Below are 23,574 nucleotides of genomic sequence, written 5' to 3' on the forward strand. Positions count from 1 at the left end.
CAAGACTCGATTAGTTGCAAAAGGGTGTTCTCAAGTACCTAGGTCTAATTTCCAAGAGACGTTCAGTCCAGTGGTTAAACCTGCTACTATTCAGGTTATTCTGTCTATTGCGGTCTCAAATGGATGGCAGCTCCGTCATGTCGATGCGAATAATGCTTTTTTGAATGACAATCTTATTGACGAAGTGTTATGCAGCAACCACTAGGGTATGTACAATATGATCCAGTGGCAAACCTTTGGTTTGCCGTCTAAAGAAAGCTTTATATGGGCTTCGTCAGGCTCCGCGTGCTTGGTTTGATAAATTGAAGAGTTTTCTTCTTTCTGTTGGCTTTGTTGTATCCAAATCTGATGCGTCGTTTTTTGTTCGGGTTACCACTAGCTCCACTCTCTACGTCCTTGTGTATGTGGATGATATCATTATTACTAGAAATGTGCCCGATTGTATAAGCAGTTTTGTTCAGCAGCTGAATGGTGAGTTTTCTCTTAAAGATATGGGTGATCTCCATTATTTTTTAGGGATTGAGGTTACTCGTTCCCCCAATGGGTGTCTTCATCTTTGTCAGAAAAAATGTATTCGCGATCTACTTGATAGGAGTTCTATGACACATGCTAAGCGAGTTCATACTCCAATGGTTAGTTCATCTACTCTTTCCAAAGATGATGACGATCATCTGGGCGATCCTACTGAATACAGGAGTCTTGCCGGTGCTTTATAGTATGTGGTTCTAACTCGTCCTGATATTGCAAATGCGCTGAATTGTATCTGCCAATTTATGCATGCTCCTACTACTATTCATCTGGTAGCGTTAAAACGAATCCTACGTTATTTGTGCGGTACAATCGATTATGGGATTGTTTTTGTCCGTCCGATCGACTTTCTTTAGTTGGTTATGCGGATGCTGATTGGGAGCTGGATTTTAATGATCGGCGTTCTATGATGGGCTTCTGTATGTATTTTGGTCACACACCTGTCTCCTGGTGTTCAAAGAAACAACTGGTTGTTTCACGATCTACGGCTGAGGCTAAATATCGGAGTCTTGCTACCGCTACTAGTGATGTCGCCTGGTTAGTCTCGTTGCTACGAGAGTTACACCTTTAGAGTGTTGATCTACCTACTATTTGGTGTGACAATTCTAGTGCAGTTCCCGTTGCAGCTAATCTTGTCTTACATTCTAAATTCAAACACGTTGAGCTTGATTTGTTCTTTGTTCGCGAGAAGGTTGCTGATGGCTCTATTATTGTTGGTGAAGTTCCTGCCTGTGAACAGGTTGCTGACATTCTTACCAAACTACTCTTTGCCTCATATTTTGCTCGATTTTGCAATCTTCTTCGGGTTTTGCCTCTCGAGAAGTTGGGTGAATGTTAAGAATATGAATTAGAAGTGTGCTAGCTAAAATCTGTTATTCAATTAGCTGTTAGTTTGCAATTTCAACAAATGAGTTGTTAGCAATGGCAATTATTCATGTACTCTATAAATATCATTGCTATTATGTAGAACGGATCAAGAAATCAATTACAAAGAATTTCATTCATACTAGTTATTCTTTTCAGTTTTCTCTGTTCAATATTTGAGTTTACCGAAGGTGTTAACACAAGTAAATTGAGAAGAGGAAAAATTATTATAACAAAATATTGAAGCATTTTGGAAATCATATCAACCCATCATTGTTTGGTTTATTGGTGCCATCATCACATATTGCTGTTGCTGCTGCATGTTTTGTCTCCTTGCTAGGTTTCCATGCCACCCTATATATATTAACACACAATACGCAACTCTTTATAAGAATAGTACTTGAATATATGTAATAAGCATTTGTTAGGGTGTTATTCTGTAATTATGGTGTTCTTACATCAGCAATTATGATAAACAACATGCAGTTATAATACCTGCAGATGGATCCCAGCCTCGTTGATGAAGTTCTCTATATTCTTGACAAAGAGCGCAACAGTCGCAAAAACAATGCACAACCCAGTCCGGGGCTGGAGACTCGGATAGCTGAAACTTGCTCCTAAGTTTGGTGCGGTATCCGCACGACAATATGCAGGGAATCCCTATCAACAATGCTATCACACCGTAAAGCAATCCACTGCTTGCACATGCTGTCACACACACACACATATATATAATATTATGCGTCATCAGCTAGCAAATTAGTCGGTCCAAATTCAAATGAAGTTCTACTTTGTAGACGGCTGGCTTGGAATTTCAACGCTATAAACTTGAATTCATCAAATCTTCATTTTGCCAAGGAGATAATATGATTAAAACTTTGCTAAACAAAATTGATTTTATTGTTTAATTTATAACTTTTTAAACCTAAAAAGAGCAGTGTTTGCTAAAAAAAAACCCATGCAGAATGTAGTTCACTCCTTAGACACCTTCGATTATTCTATTTTTAAAAAAAATATTTTTTATATTTATTTTATGATCAATGTTCGAGTTCTGTGATTGCTTTTATCATAATTGCTAAGCACATTTTTTTAATCCAATTTCAGTGATTCCTTTTTAAATTTAATGAACTGTGAGAGTGGGATCTGGGATAAGTAATTTAGGGTTGTTTTAGGAGGAAAATCAAAAGAACTAATAACAAAGGGATCAACTGAACACTAGGGTGGATGTTGAAAAAGGTCAAAAGTGTAGGTAAGAAAAGATGGATGACTTACAGGTACGACCCTCGTCCACAATCTCTGCGACCTGCCCGAACGTCACGCATGGGAAGCAAACTGTAATCAGAGCTGCTACCCACAAAATTAGCCTTCCTTAGTTACCTTCTAAGTAACACTGTTTTTAATTAGCGAAAAGTGATAGTGCTATCCAGAAATTAAATTTTACCATTGATTGGGTCATCCATGCAATCGAAGAGGCCAGTTTTCCAGCCCTCAACATGCTGCTGGTAAGTAGAATGAACGTATGGTGCCATAACAATATACCCTGGAGGAACCTGGTAAGCAGCTTGCTGAAAGTGTTGCGAATGTGATGCGTAAGTTGAAGCAAAAGGCCTTTGCCCTATATCTTGAGGATAACTTGGCGCCGGAGGAGGAGGTTGCTGATATATTGCTCCTTGGTGGTGGTGGTGGTAGATCGCATTCGGCTCATTTGAGTGAGGGGCTTGGGGCGTCGGCAACCACGCTGCCTCTATCGTGGGTGGAGCGGACGGTGTTGGAAGCCCATATGGGTGATTCGCTTGAACTCGATTTGGAACATATTCTGCTTCAGCTCCATGAAATTCCAAATTATGAGTATCCATTTCTATTTGAGCCATTGATCTTTTCTCTTTTTCTTTCAAGTTTTATAAATGCTAGGATTCCTATTCTATAGCATTGATAAGTGTATTTTATATATTAGAATTTATGACACCCACTTTGGGTGACAAATCATTTTTTACAAACTAATTATAAATTCAATGAAAAATAAAATAGTAGGGTTAAAAATGAAGAGTAAATATGAAAATTTTTTATTTATGCCCTTATAATTTATAAAATTTTAAATTAATAATGGTAAAATTACATTTTGACTCTCAAAAGTAATAAAATTTGATTTAATCCTTTAAAATTATAAAGATGTAGCCTATTAAAATGGTGAAATTGTATTTTATTATCATAAAATATACAATTTAATTCCGCCTCCCGAAAAGAATTTTTGACTCGCCACTGATTAAATGGTTTTAGATATAAACAGTCACTAACTCAATGAAAATTGAAAAATATATTTTTAAAATTAAATCAGATATGAATAGTTATTTAGAAAAAAGCTAATTATTATCAAGTTAATTAACAGTATTGTTATAAGTATGTAATTGTATTGTGGATTAAATAAAACACCAAAATATATAACCGTCCGAAGAAAAGGCATTAATAGTAAGAAAATGATAAGAAATATGATGAAGACAATTAACTAGTTTTAACATAGTAATTATCAGTAAATGAGACAGACAAAACCACAATGTGAAAATAAATATTACATTCAGAAAACAACAATTGATTAATCAAGATGAGTTGTCCTTGTATGATTACTACAATATAGTGTCCCAATGAGAATGCCGGCAAAGAAGAACAACTCCAAAATTCATTAGTCTTATAAACCATTTTTGAACTTACACCTATTATGCTGCCATGCCATGACATTTAGAAGCCATCACCACTCCAAACACAGCTGAAAATCACCCAAATTTGTAAACTTAAAGAGTCAGCTATGGTCTCCAAGGCTACAAAGTAGCACAACTATATGTCCACCCAAAACAATGATTCCATACCAAACCTTGCTTACAACCTATGGATCTGGCAAAATGAACTACTCCTACATGCCATCATCGCTTTTGTGTCCCTTGTTTCATCTTCTACTGCTTCACATGTTACATTAGAAAAACCGTAACTTAAATTATTTGCAAGTCGCTAAAGATCACGGGTTATGGGTCTCTAGGAAAAATTGAGCATTGCTAGAGGATCCAAATCTAATGATGATTTGACAATCTATGTTGTCAATTGAATTTCATGAACTAACGAAGGTTATACGTTAATGTGACACCTCTATTAAATCAAAAATAGTAAGTGGGTAAGTGAGGAGTGAATTAGTATTTAAAATATAAAAAGAAATGTAGAGAATTAAAGACAAATCAAAACAATCGATTTATAGCGATTCAATCTCAATCTCCTATCTCCACTATATTAGTTCCACTTGTCAAGGATTTCCAAAGACAAAGTGACCATTACAAGGCTAAAATAGAAAACCCTCCTATGTTTTACAATGGATAAGATAGAACAATTCTATATTTTATGGCTCAACTAGAAATCCTCCCAATTACAAATTGGTGAGACAATGTAAGCAAAAAAAAAAAACCTCTTTAAAGTGGATGTTTACAACATATAACCTCTCTCTCGATAAAATAAAATCTATACAAAAATTTAGCAATAAAGATTTCACTAAAAATATCATGTAAGAGAAATAAGGAATAAAATAAACCTTCGGTGAATTTTCTCTTGATTTCTTGCTTCTTAGAGTGTTCTTGATGTGTATTTGTACCAAATAACAAGTTTATAACCGTTGGAGACAAAATATAACCGTTATGAGAAGAAAAAACACAACTTTGGACAACCTTACACATAAGGGGAGTAAACTTACACCATCAGCTAGAAAATGTGACAGTTAGACATCGGGTATCGAGCAAAATTCAATCCCCAACCCTTCTATACAAAAGTACTTAAAATGAGTTTAAAATATCTATAAATTGTTTTAACTTAGCTCAAAAAATTAAAAATAAATCAAATGACTTTAATAAATTGTTTTGAGGACTAAAAAATATTTTATAATATTTTCTCAAAGATGATTTGAGAATATATTGATTAATTAAAACTAGCATTCTCTTCGTTCTAATATAATAAAATGTAAGAGAAATTTGCAATTTGAAAAAATCAAATCATTTATACATTTTCAAAATACGACTCCTCTAATCTCCTTAATAAAAGCATTCCTCGAAATTTAAAATTCTAAAATGTTATAACACCAAAGATTTTTTAAAAAACATTTTAAATTTCAATTAATAAGTCCAAAATTTCAAACTTTATACAATAACTCAATATTCTCATTTACGTAACTTAAAACTACATTCATTTTTTTTCTTTTTTTGCTCATATTGATATTGGTGAAGTCTCCCTCTAATTCATAAATAAGAGGATAATGCATTTTAACGTACTCAAACTTATATCTTCTTGTATAGGTAACAATGTCCATACTAATCAAACTAAAATTCAATCAGTTTAATCACCTTAAACTTAAAAATGTGTATTATTGTCTCATAGGCCTTGACCTTCGTTATGTTCAAAAGGTCCAACTCGATATCTCTAAGTAGGCCTGCATTCTGAATTTCACAATAACCCACCCACCATTTTCACCCTTCAACTATATCTCTATAAATTAATACGAGTTGATGAAAGTAGAGTTACATTAAATAAGATTTTTAGGGTTTAGAGTTACATTTTAAAGTCTTATGTCACACTAGAAATAACCACCCAAAACAAAAAAACCAATTCAAAATTCTGAAAGAGAAAAAGGAAAAAGTCAAATTCTAATTATTAGGTTACATAATTTTGATCTTAATCCCAAATCTTGACTTAACTAATTTGAAGTTAAGCACCAACACACAAAAATTAACAACTCTTAACATGTTCAATATAAACAAGTAGAATTTATAATTATTATACTCAAAAGTCGAAAGTGAAATCAACTTATTTACTAAGCATTTTTAAACCCTAACAAATATAAAAAAAAAATAGGATTGAGACGGTCCTTAATCCCTTTACCCAAGGGCTCATCATTTGTAAATTATTTAAAACATTTTGTATTAATATTTAGTCCTTAATTTATTACCATGAATACATTGGAAAACATAAAAGAGAGAGAGAATAAAATCCAAAGTCAGCCTTAAGGGTTAAGCTACCTGACTTCGTGCCTTTGTATATTTTTGTTTTTTGTTTTAACGACGAAATAAAAGGAAAGGAAAAGGAAAAGGAGAGTTAGGTTCAAAGCTCCGCCCTGAGCTAATTGCTTTAATGGTCTGCCAGCCAACAAGCCTGACGTGACCTGCCTCCCTACCCACATAAATAAAACCCACTGCTCACTCATCTCTCTCACTCCACAACCCCAAACATGGCTGCTGCTTCTTCCAACCATTTCCTTCTCTCCTTTCCCCTCTTCCTTTCCTTTCTGTTCACTTCCACCCTCGCTCGTCTCTCTCCCCAAACAACCACGACTACACTCGATGTCTCTTCCTCTCTTTCACAAGCTCAACATATACTTTCCTTCGACCCACAATCTTTGAAAGCTTTCGCTCAGACCCAAACCCAACCCCTTTTCTTCAACTCTTCTACTTCTGCTGCTGTTTTCTCTGTTCCACTTCACTCTAGGGGCTCCGTACACAAAACCCACCACACCGACTACAAAGCCCTTGTCCTATCCCGACTAGAGCGTGACTCCGCCCGTGTCGACTCTCTCTCTACCAAACTCCTACTCGCTCTCAATGGAGTCAAGAAATCCCAGCTCCGCCCACTCCCTACCCAGATCCAAGCTGAGGCACTTTCTACCCCCATTATTTCCGGAACAAGCCAAGGGAGTGGAGAGTACTTTTCCCGGGTCGGAGTCGGTAAACCGGCTAAACAATTCTACATGGTTCTTGATACTGGAAGTGATATCAACTGGATTCAGTGTGAGCCCTGTAACGAATGTTACCAACAATCCGACCCCATATTTAACCCATCCGGGTCCTCCACTTACAGCCCGGTTACTTGCGAATCAAAACAGTGCTCTTCTCTTGAAGTTTCCGCTTGCCGTAGCGGGAAATGCCTATACCAAGTCTCGTACGGTGATGGATCTTACACGGTGGGTGATTTCGTTACCGAGACAGTGTCGTTTGGAAACTCCGGTAACATGAATGGAGTGGCTTTGGGTTGTGGCCATGATAATGAAGGCTTGTTTGTTGGAGCGGCGGGGTTGCTTGGACTCGGGGGTGGACCCTTGTCTTTAACATCCCAGATTAAAGCGACATCGTTCTCTTACTGCTTAGTGGATCGTGATTCGACCGGCTCGTCGACTTTGGACTTCAACTCGGGTGTACCGGCCGACTCGGTGATCGCTCCATTAATGAAGAGCCGGAAGGTGAATACGTTTTATTACATCGGTCTCACCGGGTTCAGCGTAGGTGGGCAAGCGGTAAACATTTCCCCGGGGCTTTTTGAAATCAACGAGTCAGGAGAGGGAGGAGTGATCATAGACTGCGGGACTGCCATCACTCGGCTGCAAACTCAGGCATATAACGCGCTGCGAGACGCGTTTGTGAAACAGACACAGGGGTTGCCGAGCGCGAGTGGGGTGGCGTTGTTCGACACGTGTTACGACTTGTCGTCGAAGAGCAGCGTGAAGGTGCCAACGGTGTCGTTCCATTTCGGGGAAGGGAAATCACTTGATTTACCGGCTAAAAATTATTTAATCCCCGTGGACTCCTCGGGAACGTTTTGCTTCGCTTTTGCTCCTACGTCGTCGTCTATGTCTATTATTGGGAACGTGCAACAACAAGGGACACGTGTTAGCTTCGACCTTGCTAATAATAGGGTTGGCTTATCTTCTCATAAATGTTAACGACGCTAATTAATTTAATAATTACCCTTTTTCTTATCTCTGGTAACAAATGAGGGTATTGCTGCTGTAATATGAGTACTGCTTTTTTCTGTTTGAAAAGGACGGGTCCCACTGGAATAAATTATAAAAAAGAAGAAGAAAGTATTAGGGTTCTGTTAGAAATTAAATCTGATAGTGTGTTTTTACAGTATTTGTATAGTAAGTTATAATAATCAAATTCGTTCCGTGATTGTCGGCAGGCGTCTTTTTCGTTCTTCATTCATTTAGATGACACGTACACTACCTTCATCAACCATATCCATTTCCCGCCAATCCAAGTTTTCAAATCAATTTCCCAATTATTTTCATTTAAACTACTCCTTTTTCTCTCTTTTTTTTAAAATTAAATTAATGTAAAAAATATCATTGTGAAATCTACATTATAATTGAAGAGAAGGGTATCTACTTTATTTGTATAAAAAAAGGTTGTTTCTGGGGTGCTATCCAACAAATTTGGTTGTGAAATGGAGATGTAAATTTAGGGTCATTGGTCAATGGGATAGGTGCGGCCGCTGCTTGTCACGTGACAATAATGTCTAACTCAAGCCCAGGCCAACCTCCATTATTACTTCTTCCCTCCTTTCAATTTTCACCTACTCAAATTTAGTATTTTGAATCGTTGGTTTAAGTGTGCTCTCATTTCTTTTTCCTAATCAGGCTATTTATCATCTGTACATATAATTTACTTTTTTTTTAATTTTTTATTGTATATATTTTCTGAAAAGATAAATAAATATTTATGAAATAGGTTTTATTCTCGTAAGTTGGAGATCGAATCTTCGAGCACCACATCACACTTTATAATTTATTATCATCTCATATTGAAGTGTTAAGTGTGAGTTGAGTGAAAAGAAATGTTGAAACTTTACCTATTACTAATTAAAATATCTTAATTATAATATGTAAATTATAAATAAAATTGATTTTATAATGAAAATGCGAATGACAATTTTTTTCTTTTGATGGACTGTTATATTAATGGGGTAAAGTTAAAGTTAAAACACAGAAAAATGGAAGGCTTTTGTTTCTAAGTTGGTCAAAATAATATTGTATATTTCTATAAATATTCATAATTTTTGAACTTTTTGTTTTTAATAATTTTAAAAATCATTGTTTTCAAAATTGATCAATTTCTTAAAATTTTTATAATATTTATAAATTTCATATTTTTCAAAACTTTAAAAGAATTTTATTTTATTATTTTTAGGATAGAAATTAATTAAAAATGGAATAGGAAAAAGAGTGGATGGTTTATTCTAGACTCCACTAGTTTTTATTGAGTGTTGTGTTAAAATTGATGTTTTTTAAAATTGACTAAAGTAGCTATATCTTTGCTTCTTTTATTGAGGTTATTTTCACATTTAATTTGGTGTTGGATTCATTCTTAATACTAATTCCTACATTATGTGATATCATTAGTGAATAAAGAAAGAGTGAGTGAGAAGAACAGAACTATGTCTAGGCGGATTTGGCATAAAGATTCATCAATGGTGAACAAGAAACGAAAAAAAAAGGAAAAAGTGAGATTAAATAAATAAAAAATATGTTGAGGCAGATTTGGAGTGAAAGATGAATATCTCATTCCCTTGTTTCTCCTTTTACAGCATATCTCTTACTCCCAATTTCCTCTCACAAAATGTAATTAAATAATGCAATAAATATAAATTTATTTTCTAACCTTTATTCATCTTATTTTTCTAAAAAAATTATTTTGGCTTTAAACTTTTAAATTTTAATTAAATTGTTTGTCTTTTATGAAAAATTTGATTCAATTATTAAAATTTTAATAACATTGACGTGGCGACTTATATGGAATTTTATGTATTAATATGGATAAATTTTTTAAACTTTGTTGATTTTTAAAATATATTTTTTAATTTTTATGAATTATACGCGGATTGTCACGTTAATGACCACATCAATGCTATTAAAATTTTAACAGTCTAATTAAATTTTCGTCCCAAAATAAATAATTTAATTAAATTTAAAGGTTGAAGGTCAAAATGACAAAATGAATAAATGTTGAGACTAATTTTTTATGTATTTTATTAATGCATATTTAAATAATTTATTAACTCTCTTTAGACGTGATATGTACGGATGATAGGGATATGTTGTTTGTAACAACTCGATAGCCACGAGTGTCAGAATATGCATTTCTGAGACTTCGTTTTCGAAAATTAGACTCGTAAATATTTACGAAGTTAGTTGTGTGGTTAGTTAGGTTATGGTTAGGTGAATTTGCATGAATTAAGAGTAATTAGGTATAAGGACTAAATTGCATAAAAAGTAAATATTGAATTATGAATTAAAGAAAAATTAAAGGGACTAAATAAGCAATTATTTCATTTTTCTTAAATGAGGCGGCATAAGGATGAAATATCCTAAATTTTAAGTTAAAATATATATTATAATATATTGCCTTAAGAATTAAGTATATTATATTATATTATATTATAATGTGTTAATGTGAGAATTATTGTGTTTTGCAATTGAAATGGATTGATTTAGTATGTCATGAATTTATTGAATTTATATTGATTATTTGTATTGAAATGAATATTGGTTGTATTTGAAAAGTGAAATGGAACCCTATTAAGTATATTGGGTTGAGTCGGATATAGATGGCATGACATAGGATTAGAAGAGTTTAGAGATTTCTTCGACTTCGAGTCGATGAGACATTGGGTGTCAAATTATTACTTCGAATATATTCGATGAGGCACTAGGTGCCAATTTACTTCGGTTTAGCTAATGAGACACTGGGTGTCAAATTATTACTTCGAATTATCCGATAAGGCACTGGGTGCTAAATTGGTGTGTTTTGGTTGGATCCATGTTTCCGTCCGAGTCTGAGTCGTGTTAATAGGGGTAAATGAATAATAAAGTTTTATAATTGATACTGAAATAGTATGGTAAAGAAATGGAAGTGGAATAGTGAATTGAAAATAGAATGTGAAATATGTTACAAATATATGGAATATATGAGTTATATACTCATGAAATGAATATGGAAAGGCTATTTATATAGCAAGTATGAGAATTGAGATGTTATGAAACAAATGAAATGTGATGTTGTTATTGCAATATTTAGATTGTATATTTGTGATTTCATATCTTTTGATATTCGGGTTATAGAAATATCACTGAGTTTTTACTCAACCTATGGTTTTGTTTTTCGTGCGTAGGTTAGGTAATAATTTTGATCGTCGATTCAGCATCCAACAACGGTCCCGAACTCAAACGTGGTGATCTTTATCCTTTTGAAATGTGCTGGCATGTACCTACGATGTCTAATTAATATTTATATTGTGAATTGAATGTAAATAATATGTGTTTGTGTTTGAAGTTTTATTTTGGCATGTTAATTGGGTGTTTAAGTGTTCATAAGCTAAGTAAAATGAATTAAATTAGGTATGTTTATGAATTGGACTTAAATGATATTTTGATGATATGTTTTGATGATATAATTGTTGTACCAATGAGGGTACATTGGTTAGGCATCTAGGATGATTGTTTTGACATGTTTTGGATGTATTTGATCGTGTTTTGAATTGGTTAAATGAATGAATTTTGAGTTGCTTATTGTCCAAGCTTGTAAGGATGGTAACCTTGTTATTTAAGGTACATTTTTAGTCCACACAGCCAGACACACGGGTGTGTGACTGGACCGTGTGAGACACACGGCTAGCACACAGGCGTGCGTGGCCATTTCGAAAGGGCACACGGTCTAGCACTCGGGCATATAGCTTGGCCGTGTGACCCAAGTTAGAGAGTTACACAAGTATAAACACGGATATAGACACATAGTCGTGTGTCCCTATTTCAAATGTCCACACGGTCTAAGACACAAGCGTGTCTCTTGGCCGTGTGACTCACATGGCCTAACCATACGGCCGTGTGAACCTTGCAGCTTTGAAATTTTTAATATGTAGCGAAAAATTTTCTGAGTTTTCGAATTAGTCCCAACATGTTTCTATCACATATTTTGGACCTCGAGGGCTCCAATAAGGGACAATATGTATGAGTTTGATTGATTTTGACTTGAATATTATAATGATATGAAATGTTTTGAAATTATGTTTGTTTAATTGGTAATGCTCTGCAACCCTATTCCGGTGATGGATGTAGATTAGGGGTGTTACATTGTTACTATGAGTATTAATACTCTAATTATTAAATACATATTAATATCGTTTTTAGTATCATAATAATATTTGACTCTCGTTATTTAATAAATATTATATGGTTTCCAAAGCAAACATGAAACAAATCATTATTAACTCTATTTTCAAGATGCTTTCTCGTCTATTAATTACTTGTTAAGATTTATCTTATCCTTTGAAAAGCATATAACAGCTCATAGACATATCATTTGCTCATTATAGGAAATCTTTCCTTAACTTACTAATTCATGTTACGTTTTTAATATCTAATAAGACCTTCAAAATGAAAATTTTGAATCAAAATCAAACTTGAACAAGAGTGGTCAATTATGATTTAAGACGAACACTAAACTTGTTTGAATTCCTTTATGAAAATAATATAATGAATGAAGATGAAAGCAACGCTTTGGCGATGAGTCTTTTAATGATAAATATGTTTAATATTTGCTGCAAAATTACTATAATTTGAATTTACATTCAAGCTCAACGAGTGGAATGTCCTTTTCAACCGAAATTTTATCAAGAGAATGCCAACTTGGAAAGTTTAGTGTGATGAAAATGGTGGTGAACTCCTCAAATATGCTCTCTTAATATGTGATAAAGGTAAGAAATCTCATGACATTAGGAGCAACAATAAAAGTAGTTGTCTTGTTTGTCAATGTTGTATTAGATTATTATGGGTGCTAGTGTCACGGGGCTAAATCTTGCGACCCGTGACACTAGCATGTAGCAAAAGTACTCAGAAATTATTTGTCATGAGTTTTTTCTAGCATGTTTGAGCTTATGTTTGTACATGAACATGTGTCAAATTGATTAAATAAAACCCATGAGGCAAATGATATGGTTGGCCTTCGAATTGCTAAGAACATTAAATTGGTTGAAGTTCAATCAAGCGGATGAGATGAAATAAAGTGTTTAGCTGAAGATTGTAAAAATTTTATTCACACAAATAGGAGGTTGTTTTGGAGGAGAAGGATGCTAAGTTATAACACAAGTTTTTTTTACCAAAATGCAAAGAAAAAAAAAAGACATTAAAAGTGATGAAAGCATATTGGCTAGCAATTATAAGGCCCGAGACACCAAAGGTCTTCACCCTCCATCCCATGGATAGATAAAACGGGAGGGCAAAGCTCTTGGTTTTTCTTGTAGTTAAAAAGTTGAACAATGAATTTTTGGTTTTAAATCAAAAAATAATATATGTTTAATTGTAATTGAACTCATGTCCTCTTTATTTAATTAAACATTATGCAATTTATTGATAAAAATGACGTTCTTAACACCGTTGAATAAAAATATATTCAAGCAACCACTGGATGAAATCATTCAAATACTACGTAAAGATCTTCCTCATGTAGTGTAATATTCTATAAATTTACACTGGTTTAATCTCTTTGTACCAAATGAAATATTATATGATACATTAATAGTAAAGTTTTTTTACTTAAAATTTGGACTATTATCTCATTTATTTCCTTTTAAGTTTTAAATAACAACTAATGGCGTGATTATTCACTGTCAAATATATTAAATAATTAGGTTATTATTAATACATAAAAATAGGTTTTATAATAAAATCCTAAAATAGGATTTGCATTGCACATGGGAAAAGGATATATTGTTGTAGAAGAGGAGGTAAGCAATGCGTAGAGGGAACATCCCATGAGGCAGTCAATGCCTGTCATCACGTCAATCAAGGCCTACATTGATGTTGGAATGTTTGGTTTTTTGCTATTATCATTTTTATGCTCACTCAAAATATATTTATCTTTTTCAAATTTTGTGTAAAAGCCAAAAGGTTGGTTCGGAGTAGGTGTGTGTTTAGGCTAGAGTTAGCTTAAACTATTTTAATCCTTTTTGCTCTAATTCAAATTAAAATGGGTTTACTAACTTGTTTTTTAATATATTATTTGGAACATAAAACAGTGATGTTATCTTTTTAGTGTTTAATTCGAGTTTTAGATTTATTTGATGAAAGCACGTATTTAACTAATGATATTAGCAATTAAGTTTCATTAAATTAACCTTAAAACTTAAAAGAAAATCACTAGGACAACCAAGTCCTCAAGTTGTATGAATAAACCCTCCAAGGGCATCCTTCGTAAAAGCCTATCGACTTACAACTTGTTTGACCAACAAACTCACTCATTAATCGCCACATTAAGTCTCAACTATCACATCTCATTTGAGATGACTTAATACACATTAGAATGTCAGTCTACCTAAGCTTATGGCACCAAGCCACTTGCCCTCGACTCGTCAATAGCAACTCAACACGTGGCACCTCAGAATAAGGGATCACAAGCAACCTACAACTCTCCTCCTCCCATCCTACATCAAGCCACATATTCTCACATTCCCTCTTTACTTCCTACTACTTTGACTACTCTATATGATGGCTCCCTACTCTATCTTAAACAGGGTGAATTACACTCATCTTAATCATCTACCTATTCTTGTATCAACAATATTTAACAAATTAAAATTTAAAAAGTTCATAATTAACACTAAATTTATTTAATAATATTAGTAATTAACTCTCATCAAATCAGTCATAAAACCTGAACTAAACACTAAAAGCTTAACATTGTTAACTTTGAATATCAAAATTTATAAATTTTGCAAAATATAAGACATATACCACATTTAAAAATGTCAAACTTTGGTCCAAAAATAAATATAAAAGTATATTATTTATATTAATATTAATATTAATATTATAAATTTTATAATTAAATTTAAATAAATAAAATAATCCTATTTTTAAATCAGACAAAAAAAATTTCAAAGAAGTAGTTGAAAATTTGATGAATACGAGGCACACATATTTAATTGTAATAAACCGACATATGAAGAAAGGGGTAAAATGTAGCTGCCTTTACGTTTTATTTTTTGGTTCAATCTGCTTTAATGTATATGGCTATGGGGCAATGAAAAGCAGGAGCATCTCGTGGGATCTTCCATCAACTTGTTTGAATATTTTTATTGATTTAATATAACCATTTTAATTTTAAAATTGTTAAAACTTAATTACCGGTAAAGTGATAAGTGCGATTTTCATAATTGAAAAAAAAAATTAAACTATTGTTACCACATTATTTATAGTCTCTACCAATTAAAAATAAATATATATTTTTTCCACATCATCTATGATCTCTTCTTACTAACTGCACATATGATGTGGAAAAAAAAATGACGTATTTATTTTTAATTGGTAGGGACCATGAATAATGTGCTAAAGAAAGTCAGATTTTTATTAAAATATTACAAAAAAAATTAAAAAATACCAAAATAATATAAATTTTTTTATTTACTAAAAAACAGTTAAAAAAAACATGTCTGAAGGAGGGCTTGCCACAGGCGGCACCTTTGGTGCCTGTGGCAGAGGCGGCACCAATTGTTCGTATTTTGGCCTCTGTTGGTATTTTTTTCTCAGATTTTATTACTTTTAAAAAATATAATATTTTCTAATTTTTTTATTTTATATTATTTTAGTACATTATATTTTAAATTTATTAATTTAGTGTGTTTTTTAAATAAATTAAAAAAATCTTTATTTCGGCCATTTATTTGTATTTTTTTCTCGGCTTTTATTACTTTCAATAAAAATATACTATTTTCTAATTTTCTAATTTTACATTATTTTAGTACATCAAGTTTGAAATGTATTAATTTAGTGTTTTTAAATAAATTTAAAAAACTCTTATTTCAAACCATTTGTTCGTATTTTTTTCCCGAGTTTATTACTTTAAAAAATATACTATTTTCTAATTTTATTATTTTACATTATTTTAGTACATGATGTTTGAAATGTATTAATTTACTGCGTTTTTAAATAAATTTAAAAATCATTATTTAAATCCCTTTGTTCGTATTTTTTCCCTAATTTTATTACTTTAAAAATATAATATTTCCTAATTTTATTATTTTACATTATCTTAGTACATTATGTTTGAAATGTATTAATTTACTGTGTTTTAAATAAATTTAAAAAACTATTATTTCGGTCCTTTGTTCGTATTTTTTCTCGGATTTTATTACTTTTAAAAAATATAACATTTTATTATTTTAATATTTTACATTATTTTAGTTCATTATGTTTGAAATGTATTAATTTACTGTATTTTTAAATAAATTTTAAAAAACCCTTATTTCGGTCTTTTGTTCGTATTTTTTCCTTGATTTTATTACTTTTAAAAAATATTATTTTATAATTTTATTATTTTACATTATTTTAGTACATTATGTTTGAAATGTATTCATTTAGTGTGTTTTAAATAAATTTAAAAATCCTTATTTCGCCCTTTATTCGTATTTTTCCAATTTTATTACTTTCAATAAAAATATATTATTTTCGTATTTTATTATTTTATATTATTTTAGTACATTATGTTTGAAATGTATTAATTTACTGTGTTTTTAAATAAATTTAAAAACCATTATTTCGCCATTTGTTCGTATTTTTTCGGATTTTATTACTTTTAAAAATATAATATTTTCTAATTTTCTAATTTTACATTATTTTAGTACATTATGTTTGAAATGTATTCATTTAGTGTGTGTTTTAAATAAACTTTTTAAAAAAAAAAACTTATTTTGGCCCTTTGTTCATATTTTTTTACCGGACTTTATTACTTTGAATAAAAACACACACTAAATGAATACATTTCAAACATAATGTACTAAAATAATGTAAAATAATAAAACTAGAAAATAGTATATTTTTTTAAAGTAATAAAATCCGGGAAAAAAATACGAACAAATGGCTGAAATACGAACATGTTGGTGCCGCCTCTGCCACAGGCACCATTGGTGCGGCCTGTGGCAGCCCCTCCATTCAACCGTTTTTTTTTGTATTATTTTGGTAAATAAAAAAAGTTTATATTATTTTGGTATTTTTTTATTTTTTTTGTAATATTTTGGTAAAAAACCCAAAGAAAGTTTATAAAATAAATATTTCGTGATTAGACTAGATCAACTTGACCCCTAGTAACTAATTGAGCGTTGTGAACCAATAAATAAATCAAAACTCGGGAAAAAATTAGCGATTCAATCTAGGGGTGTTCAATTGGTTAATCGACCCGAACTAACATTAACCGAATTAACTGACCCTTTTAAACCTTAACAGTTAACTGAACCGAAATTTTTTCAAAAAAATTTAACTGAACCAAACTTTTTCGGTTAATTCGGTCGATTAACTGAATTTTATATGTTTTTTTTGTTAAAACAAGTATAAAATATATAAAAAAATTAACCGAATTAATCAAATTAACCAAATTTAATATATGTAAAATGTATGTAAAAATATAAATTTTCAGTTAATAAACTGATTTCGAACCAAATTAATCGTTAACCAAACTTTCAAAAAATTATTAATCGACCCCCGACCGAATTAATTTGGTTAACCGACTGATTAACCAAATTCGATTGATTAACCGAATTAATTCAGTTTTACCCAAAATTTGCACGCCCCTAATTCAATCAATTTTATTTTTTATTTTATTTAATTACTGGTCAGCCATTAATTTAATCAATTGAGCCAAGAATGGGTGTTCTAATTGTTTCAGCCATTGGTCTGATTAGGTTTAATGGTTTAAAAGGACTTTGACTTTTTTCGAAAATATCAATTAAGTCTCTTGCGATTTTTTCACCCGGTTCAACATTGAACTAATAAAACTGGCCAAATAAGCCCTTTGACTAATGTTGACCGTTACATTGTTAACGTGGCCATTAATGGCACTGAGTTGGTGCTCGATGTTAGCAATAGCTGCTGACAACCATATGTCCAATAGAATTAAAACATTGATACACATCAATTTTTAATGAAAATAAATTTTCTTTATATAATTTAGAAAAATCATCTTGAATGAATCTAGACATATGGTTGTCCAAATTTGCATTGAATTCGGACAACCATATATCTTGATTCATTATGGACTGAACTTTTCAATGGTTTTTAGTAATTTATATATTTTTGAACTTTATTTAATATTGTTATCAAATTTAATAATATTTCACAAATTTATAATTTTTAAAAGAAATTAAGTTATGTCCAGGTTCATTCTAGTAAAAAATTTAATATTTCTTTGTTGACGAGCTCCATGTTAACGTCATTAATTGTCACATCAATGTTGTAACCCATTTCACGGGTTTTATTTATTCAATGAATCAAGTAGATGTAAAAAAGTCGCAGGAATTTAATTGATTACAAATAATACAAAATTAAATAATTATTATTAAAAAATTAACAATCCAAATATATGGGAATGTACCCTTTCATAAAAAACAACAAAATGAAAGTAGATGTTAAAGTTGCAATTAAGGGACAAGAAAAAGGGTATTCTTTTTCCGAAGTGAACACCAAAATACAAAAATATAGGTATAGAACTAAAATAGCAAAATAATTTATTTTGTTAACAACATTTGTTTTAAGTTGCTTAAATACTTTAGCCCAGAGTTGAGTTAAATAAATTCTGATGTCAGCAATTTAGGTTTTTCTTTTTATCTCCTCATATTCATTTAAAAAATATCAAAGGTAAATCATCGTTTTTATATATTTTAAATAAACGTAAAGAAGCATGTAATCCCAAAAAGTGATATGACGTAAGTTTTCCAACCAAACTTGTTACAACTTACAAATCCAATTCCAAAGCAATCACAGCAGAACCTACAACTCCAGAATGTATGCCAAAATACTGAAGCTGGGGCTGGACAACTCTTCACCTTCGTTCATATTTTTCATCCTTAACCACAATGCTTCATTAAATGTGTGCCAAAGCTTTGAACAAGCTTAAAAACACCAACTACATTCATAAATGCACACCACCACCTCCTTCATTTATTATTCCAATTAAAACAACCACATTAGTACAACAAACGTATTAAATTTTATGAAAACACAATTATTTTATATTCACACCTCTAGTTTTTAATTTATAATCACATCTAATGGGCAATGTCCAATAGTATCTTTTCACGTTAACTGTCATATCAATTCACAAGTGTGAATTGCATGGATTGGGTACCCCATCAGTGTCACTACTCTTTCTCTTCAGCCCACAACCCCATCAATTATAAATGTACAAATTGAAAGTAACACTCTCTCGTGCTTCACCACAATATATAATTGTCTGTAAAAGAAAAAATAATCCTTACATCGGTATGACAAAAAGAATTGCTGTGATGTTATACCTTAGCGCATAGCTACTCGATAATTTGTGTTCTCATTCATAATATACAAGTAATCTCATTCCATGAAACCAATAAAAATAGAGACTTATTGTCACAGAAAATGAATGGGAATGGATGACCATTCTAAAGAGTTGCATTCAACCTCCTTTATCCCTTAGGCAGATCACCTAACAAACCAATAATTTGTTTTCTAATGCTACAGTCTCAATTCAACACACCCAATTTTGTAAATTGATATGCAGGAGCTTGGTAATGGCAGATGTTTAATTTGTAAAGCTTTGGATGTCAACAACATAGTGTCCTAAAACAAAATGCAAATTTGACTGCTTCAGTGGGTCGTGGCTTCTTTTCTGCTCGCCTATTTACCAAGTAAATTTTCTGGTTTTGCATCTCCTTCCCCACTTCTCAGATTGTCATCCTTTGAATCTCTATAGTTCGACTTCTTTACTAAACGATTCTCCTGGTTACCCACCATCCTTACATACAACCCAAAATATAAGTCAGCTTTAAAAAGAAGCTTAAATAAAAAATAAACCAAAAGTTCATGAGACCACAAAGCATAAACTAAAAAAAACCTCAGCAGAATTTTCTGTCATGATAAAAATGTGTAGCTCAACCAGAATTCGTCCAACAAAGAAACTAATAAAAAATAAAACATTTCATGGAATTCCATACATGAAGTAGATGGCAAAGAATAAAACATGTGTCATCTCAAAAAAAGAAAATTAGTTGCATGGCAGCCATGTTTATTGCTCTCTATTCCTATTCTGGAACATTGAAATTATTACCAATTCTATAAATATGAAAAATTATTTGATACGCGGTCAGACAAAGAATAAAATAAATAGTAAGTATTAAAAATATAGGACACATGACAGAAGTTGAGCCGTACTTGTAGAATTAAAATTTTCTTTTATGTTGAAAGGAAATGAAGCTCGGGACAAGATCTACACACTTACTTGAATGCTTCCATCCTGGAAAATTTTAACCTAAGTTTCTAGCTAAAAATTCACTGTAATCACATTCTAGTTCCGTAAATTACCTCAATGCACTTGCCTTAACGAAAGATATAACCACCAAGAGCTATAATTTAACCAAGTTGTTCCATTGCTTTGGTGCTGTTGACAACTGTAGCACTTTTATCGAAACCCTCAAGTAAAAGAATCCGGACAGCCTCTATTCCACGTTCAAATGTAAACTCAAGCTGAATGATAAAGACAAAGACATAACCATGAAACAGTTTGCCAACTTCTTTCTTTTTTTCTTCTATATATTGTTGTTTTATATATTTTTGCATACCTCTTCACGTTCTTGCTTATTGAAAGGGCGAAGAACAAAATTAACAGCATCCATCTTCCCAGGAGGCCGCCCAATGCCTAGAGAAGTTCAACAAATTTAACAAACCAGCATATAAGGCTATTACCAGAATTTCAGGTATTAATTTAGTGCTCTTAGCGGCATACCAATTCTTAGACGAGGAAAATCACGGCTCCCTTTTAAACTGTCAATGATACTTCTCATGCTAGCATAAAAGAAAAGACCAACATATCATACAGCCAATTGTTACACTTAACATATTCACTTTAATAGGATAAGAAAGCACAAACTAAATACCCATTATGTCCTCCATGTCCGCCTTTTGGAAGTAGTCTCAATTTGGCAAAAGGTAAATCTAAATCATCGTAAACCTGTGGAGAACAGTAAGTGTAGAAAGAGAGGGAAAGAATAGCATTAAGTCGCATCAAAGAAAGAAAATTACCACGAGTACATGCTTCAATGGAATCTTGTAATGCGAGACAATGGAACCAACCTTCAAAATATATTGAAAAAACATGAAATGACAATTAGAATTATAGTAATTTCGTTCAGATGAGAGGCTTTGACCCTCAAGGACAATTTGTAGGTCCGACGGCCACTTACAGATTCACCACTTGAGTTCATGAAAGTTTGTGGTTTGGCAAGCATGACTGGAACATTTCCAATAAACCCTGGAAAACAGTAACTAACTCCAATCAAATATTGTATAGTAGGGCATTTTCAGTTACCTATTATAGCTTGCAACATGAATTTCATGAACTGGATAGATTTATTTTTTAACTTTCTTTTACATCTATTAGACACAATCTCCTTGTACATGTATATACACACATAGAATCTTTATACAGAATTAATCATTAACCATGTGTAATTCTATTTCTAGACTTTGCCAAGCATGCTATCTTCAGCTTCACATATATCTCTGTCTTAGACTTTCAGAAGAAACATTGATATTGATGCTTAAACTTATGCTGAAGAAGATAAGATAAAGGTTCTGACATAATTTATATCATGCACCTTTCAAAAAGGATAAAAGAAGCTAAGAATTTACTCAAAATTGTAGTTTCTATTGTCTGCCATCATCTAAATCAAAAGTAAATTGAGGAATGGCATCATGATTTAATAAGTTTCCATTATCCACATTCTACGCGCCCTGTTCTCTCTTTTCTATTCCATTATTTTGTCTTAATATCTTAATCGCAAATTCATATTCAATAGAGAAAGCAAATTAAAGCAGAAAATTAGTAAAGCGAAAAATCTCCAATATAAGAACCATGCTACTACACTACTGGATTAAGCATTTCATTATTACATCTAAGTAGTGATTATCGATGTACCGAGAAGAAAGTACCGATTATCAAATATACCCTTTAAACCTGCTATATTCTGATTTTCAAAGTCAGTGGCGCGGAACCAGGATCAAATCAATGCAAAAATTAAAAATTCCAAAACCAAATTCGAGGGATCCTATAATGCCCATTGCTAATTCCATGAAGCACCAAGAAATGCGTACGTAGCAAAGAGCCATTGCTATAATATTCAATAGTTCAAGGCATACTAAAGACCGTAAATTTAACATCAGAGAAAGTAATTCAAGGATTGAAGAAACCCAAAGTTTTCTTTTAGAGTCAGAAAAGGGAAATAGAGGAAAAGAACCTCTTCCTAACAGGGCTTTGAAGTTAACATTGTTAATGGAAATCCCTTCAGACTCAGCTATGGCGTCTACCATCTCAAAACCCACCTGTTTGAAAGAGAAAAAAGAATGACTAAAAAATTTAAATGCGAAAAAAAGAAGACTAAAGGAGGATATTTTGAAGAAGATATAGATACGTTGTGGCGAGTGGCATTGTATTTCTTGCCGGGATTACCGAGGCCGACAATGAGCCAGGGCAGATGAGGCAGGGGCTTGGGCGGCGCCAGTTGGGATTCCGCCGCAGTAATGGCGGGAGAAGAAGTTGTAGTATGGATAGAAAAATTAGGGAAACGAGTGAAGGTAGTTTTGGGAAAATTGAATGAAAGAGGAGATATAATTAAGGGGGAATTGAAATTTAGGAAGCGAATGGTAGAGAGTGGTGATGAACTTAATTTCATGATTTTGTGTGCTTGATTAAAAAAAAAAAAAACTGGGTTGAAGGGGTGCAAGAAGATGAGGTGGAACTGCGACCTCTCTATCTTGTTTTTCTCGTCTTTTTATAATTTCCGTTTCCCCTTGTGCCTGTTTGAAGGCTAACATAACATATTCAAGGATAGTAACGGGCCAGGTGAGCAACGGTATTTTGTTTGCCCCATTTCAATTCAATTTTTATTTTTTTTATACCTATATCATAAATTATAGTTAGGAATTATAAAAAATTAAACTCCAACTACCCATTTACCGCAAGCATCAGAAAGAGCGGGTAAGACTCAACAACAATTTGTTTAAATGTTATATCCTAGATCTAATTTGTTAAGTGATCGAGGTATTTGTTACCTTCACGTTAAATGTGACAAATCCCCACAACTTAACCTTCATTTATAGTATTTAAACAGTCTCTAATCAAAAGGTCAATTGGGTGGCAATTCTCATTAGCTTTCTTCAAGAGTTGAACCACTAATAAAGTATCAAGCTCAACAGTCAAACGTGCTACACCCAAGGTTTTCGTTAGTTACAGACCCGCAACACCCCCAAAGTTCAACATGAACATTGTCAATCACACCTATATTCAACATAAAACCTCCAATCCAATTCCCATTTTC

At 32.2% G+C, this 23,574-nt stretch overlaps 3 protein-coding genes across 3 annotated transcripts; 1 reads left to right on the forward strand and 2 right to left on the reverse strand.

Annotated features, from left to right (window-relative positions):
• Positions 1-1,654: 1,654 nt before the first annotated feature.
• Positions 1,655-3,263, reverse strand: LOC105797966 (protein PLANT CADMIUM RESISTANCE 6). Its single transcript, XM_012627827.2, has 4 exons — positions 2,834-3,263; positions 2,665-2,736; positions 1,888-2,100; positions 1,655-1,746 (listed from the first exon to the last, which is right to left on the reverse strand). The coding sequence occupies exons 1-4, from the start codon at positions 3,261-3,263 to the stop codon at positions 1,655-1,657; spliced, it is 807 nt and encodes a 268-aa protein (XP_012483281.1).
• Positions 3,264-6,605: 3,342 nt separating this feature from the next.
• LOC105800093 (protein ASPARTIC PROTEASE IN GUARD CELL 1) lies at positions 6,606-8,366 on the forward strand. The gene has a single exon (XM_012631002.2). The coding sequence runs from the start codon at positions 6,644-6,646 to the stop codon at positions 8,126-8,128; it is 1,485 nt and encodes a 494-aa protein (XP_012486456.1). The 5' UTR covers positions 6,606-6,643; the 3' UTR covers positions 8,129-8,366.
• An 11,126-nt stretch (positions 8,367-19,492) lies between these two features.
• Positions 19,493-23,033, reverse strand: LOC105800094 (peptidyl-tRNA hydrolase, chloroplastic). Its single transcript, XM_012631003.2, has 9 exons — positions 22,669-23,033; positions 22,495-22,579; positions 21,442-21,509; positions 21,281-21,331; positions 21,136-21,209; positions 20,985-21,043; positions 20,821-20,897; positions 20,564-20,725; positions 19,493-19,997 (listed from the first exon to the last, which is right to left on the reverse strand). Exons 1-8 carry the CDS (start codon positions 22,927-22,929, stop codon positions 20,612-20,614), a joined length of 789 nt encoding a protein of 262 aa, XP_012486457.1. The 5' UTR covers positions 22,930-23,033; the 3' UTR covers positions 19,493-19,997; positions 20,564-20,611.
• Between the last annotated feature and the right edge of the window lie 541 nt (positions 23,034-23,574).

Source organism: Gossypium raimondii, chromosome 9 (genome assembly GCF_025698545.1).
Source record: "Gossypium raimondii isolate GPD5lz chromosome 9, ASM2569854v1, whole genome shotgun sequence".
Lineage (NCBI taxonomy): Eukaryota > Viridiplantae > Streptophyta > Magnoliopsida > Malvales > Malvaceae > Gossypium > Gossypium raimondii.

What these genes read in the sequence shown, in the direction of transcription:
- LOC105797966 (XM_012627827.2), bottom strand. Translation starts at nt 3,263, where the DNA reads ATGGCTCAAATAGAAATGGATACTCATAATTTGGAATTTCATGGAGCT. An exon ending in CATGGATGACCCAATCAATG is followed by an intron (nt 2,737 to 2,833) that starts GTAAAATTTAAT and finishes TGTGGGTAGCAG; the next exon opens with CTCTGATTACAGTTTGCTTC. An exon ending in TGTGGACGAGGGTCGTACCT is followed by an intron (nt 2,101 to 2,664) that starts GTAAGTCATCCA and finishes TGTGTGTGACAG; the next exon opens with CATGTGCAAGCAGTGGATTG.
- LOC105800093 (XM_012631002.2), top strand. Translation starts at nt 6,644, where the DNA reads ATGGCTGCTGCTTCTTCCAACCATTTCCTTCTCTCCTTTCCCCTCTTC.
- LOC105800094 (XM_012631003.2), bottom strand. Translation starts at nt 22,929, where the DNA reads ATGAAATTAAGTTCATCACCACTCTCTACCATTCGCTTCCTAAATTTC. An exon ending in ACAATGCCACTCGCCACAAC is followed by an intron (nt 22,580 to 22,668) that starts GTATCTATATCT and finishes TCTTTCAAACAG; the next exon opens with GTGGGTTTTGAGATGGTAGA. An exon ending in CATTGAAGCATGTACTCGTG is followed by an intron (nt 21,210 to 21,280) that starts GTAATTTTCTTT and finishes TGTTCTCCACAG; the next exon opens with GTTTACGATGATTTAGATTT.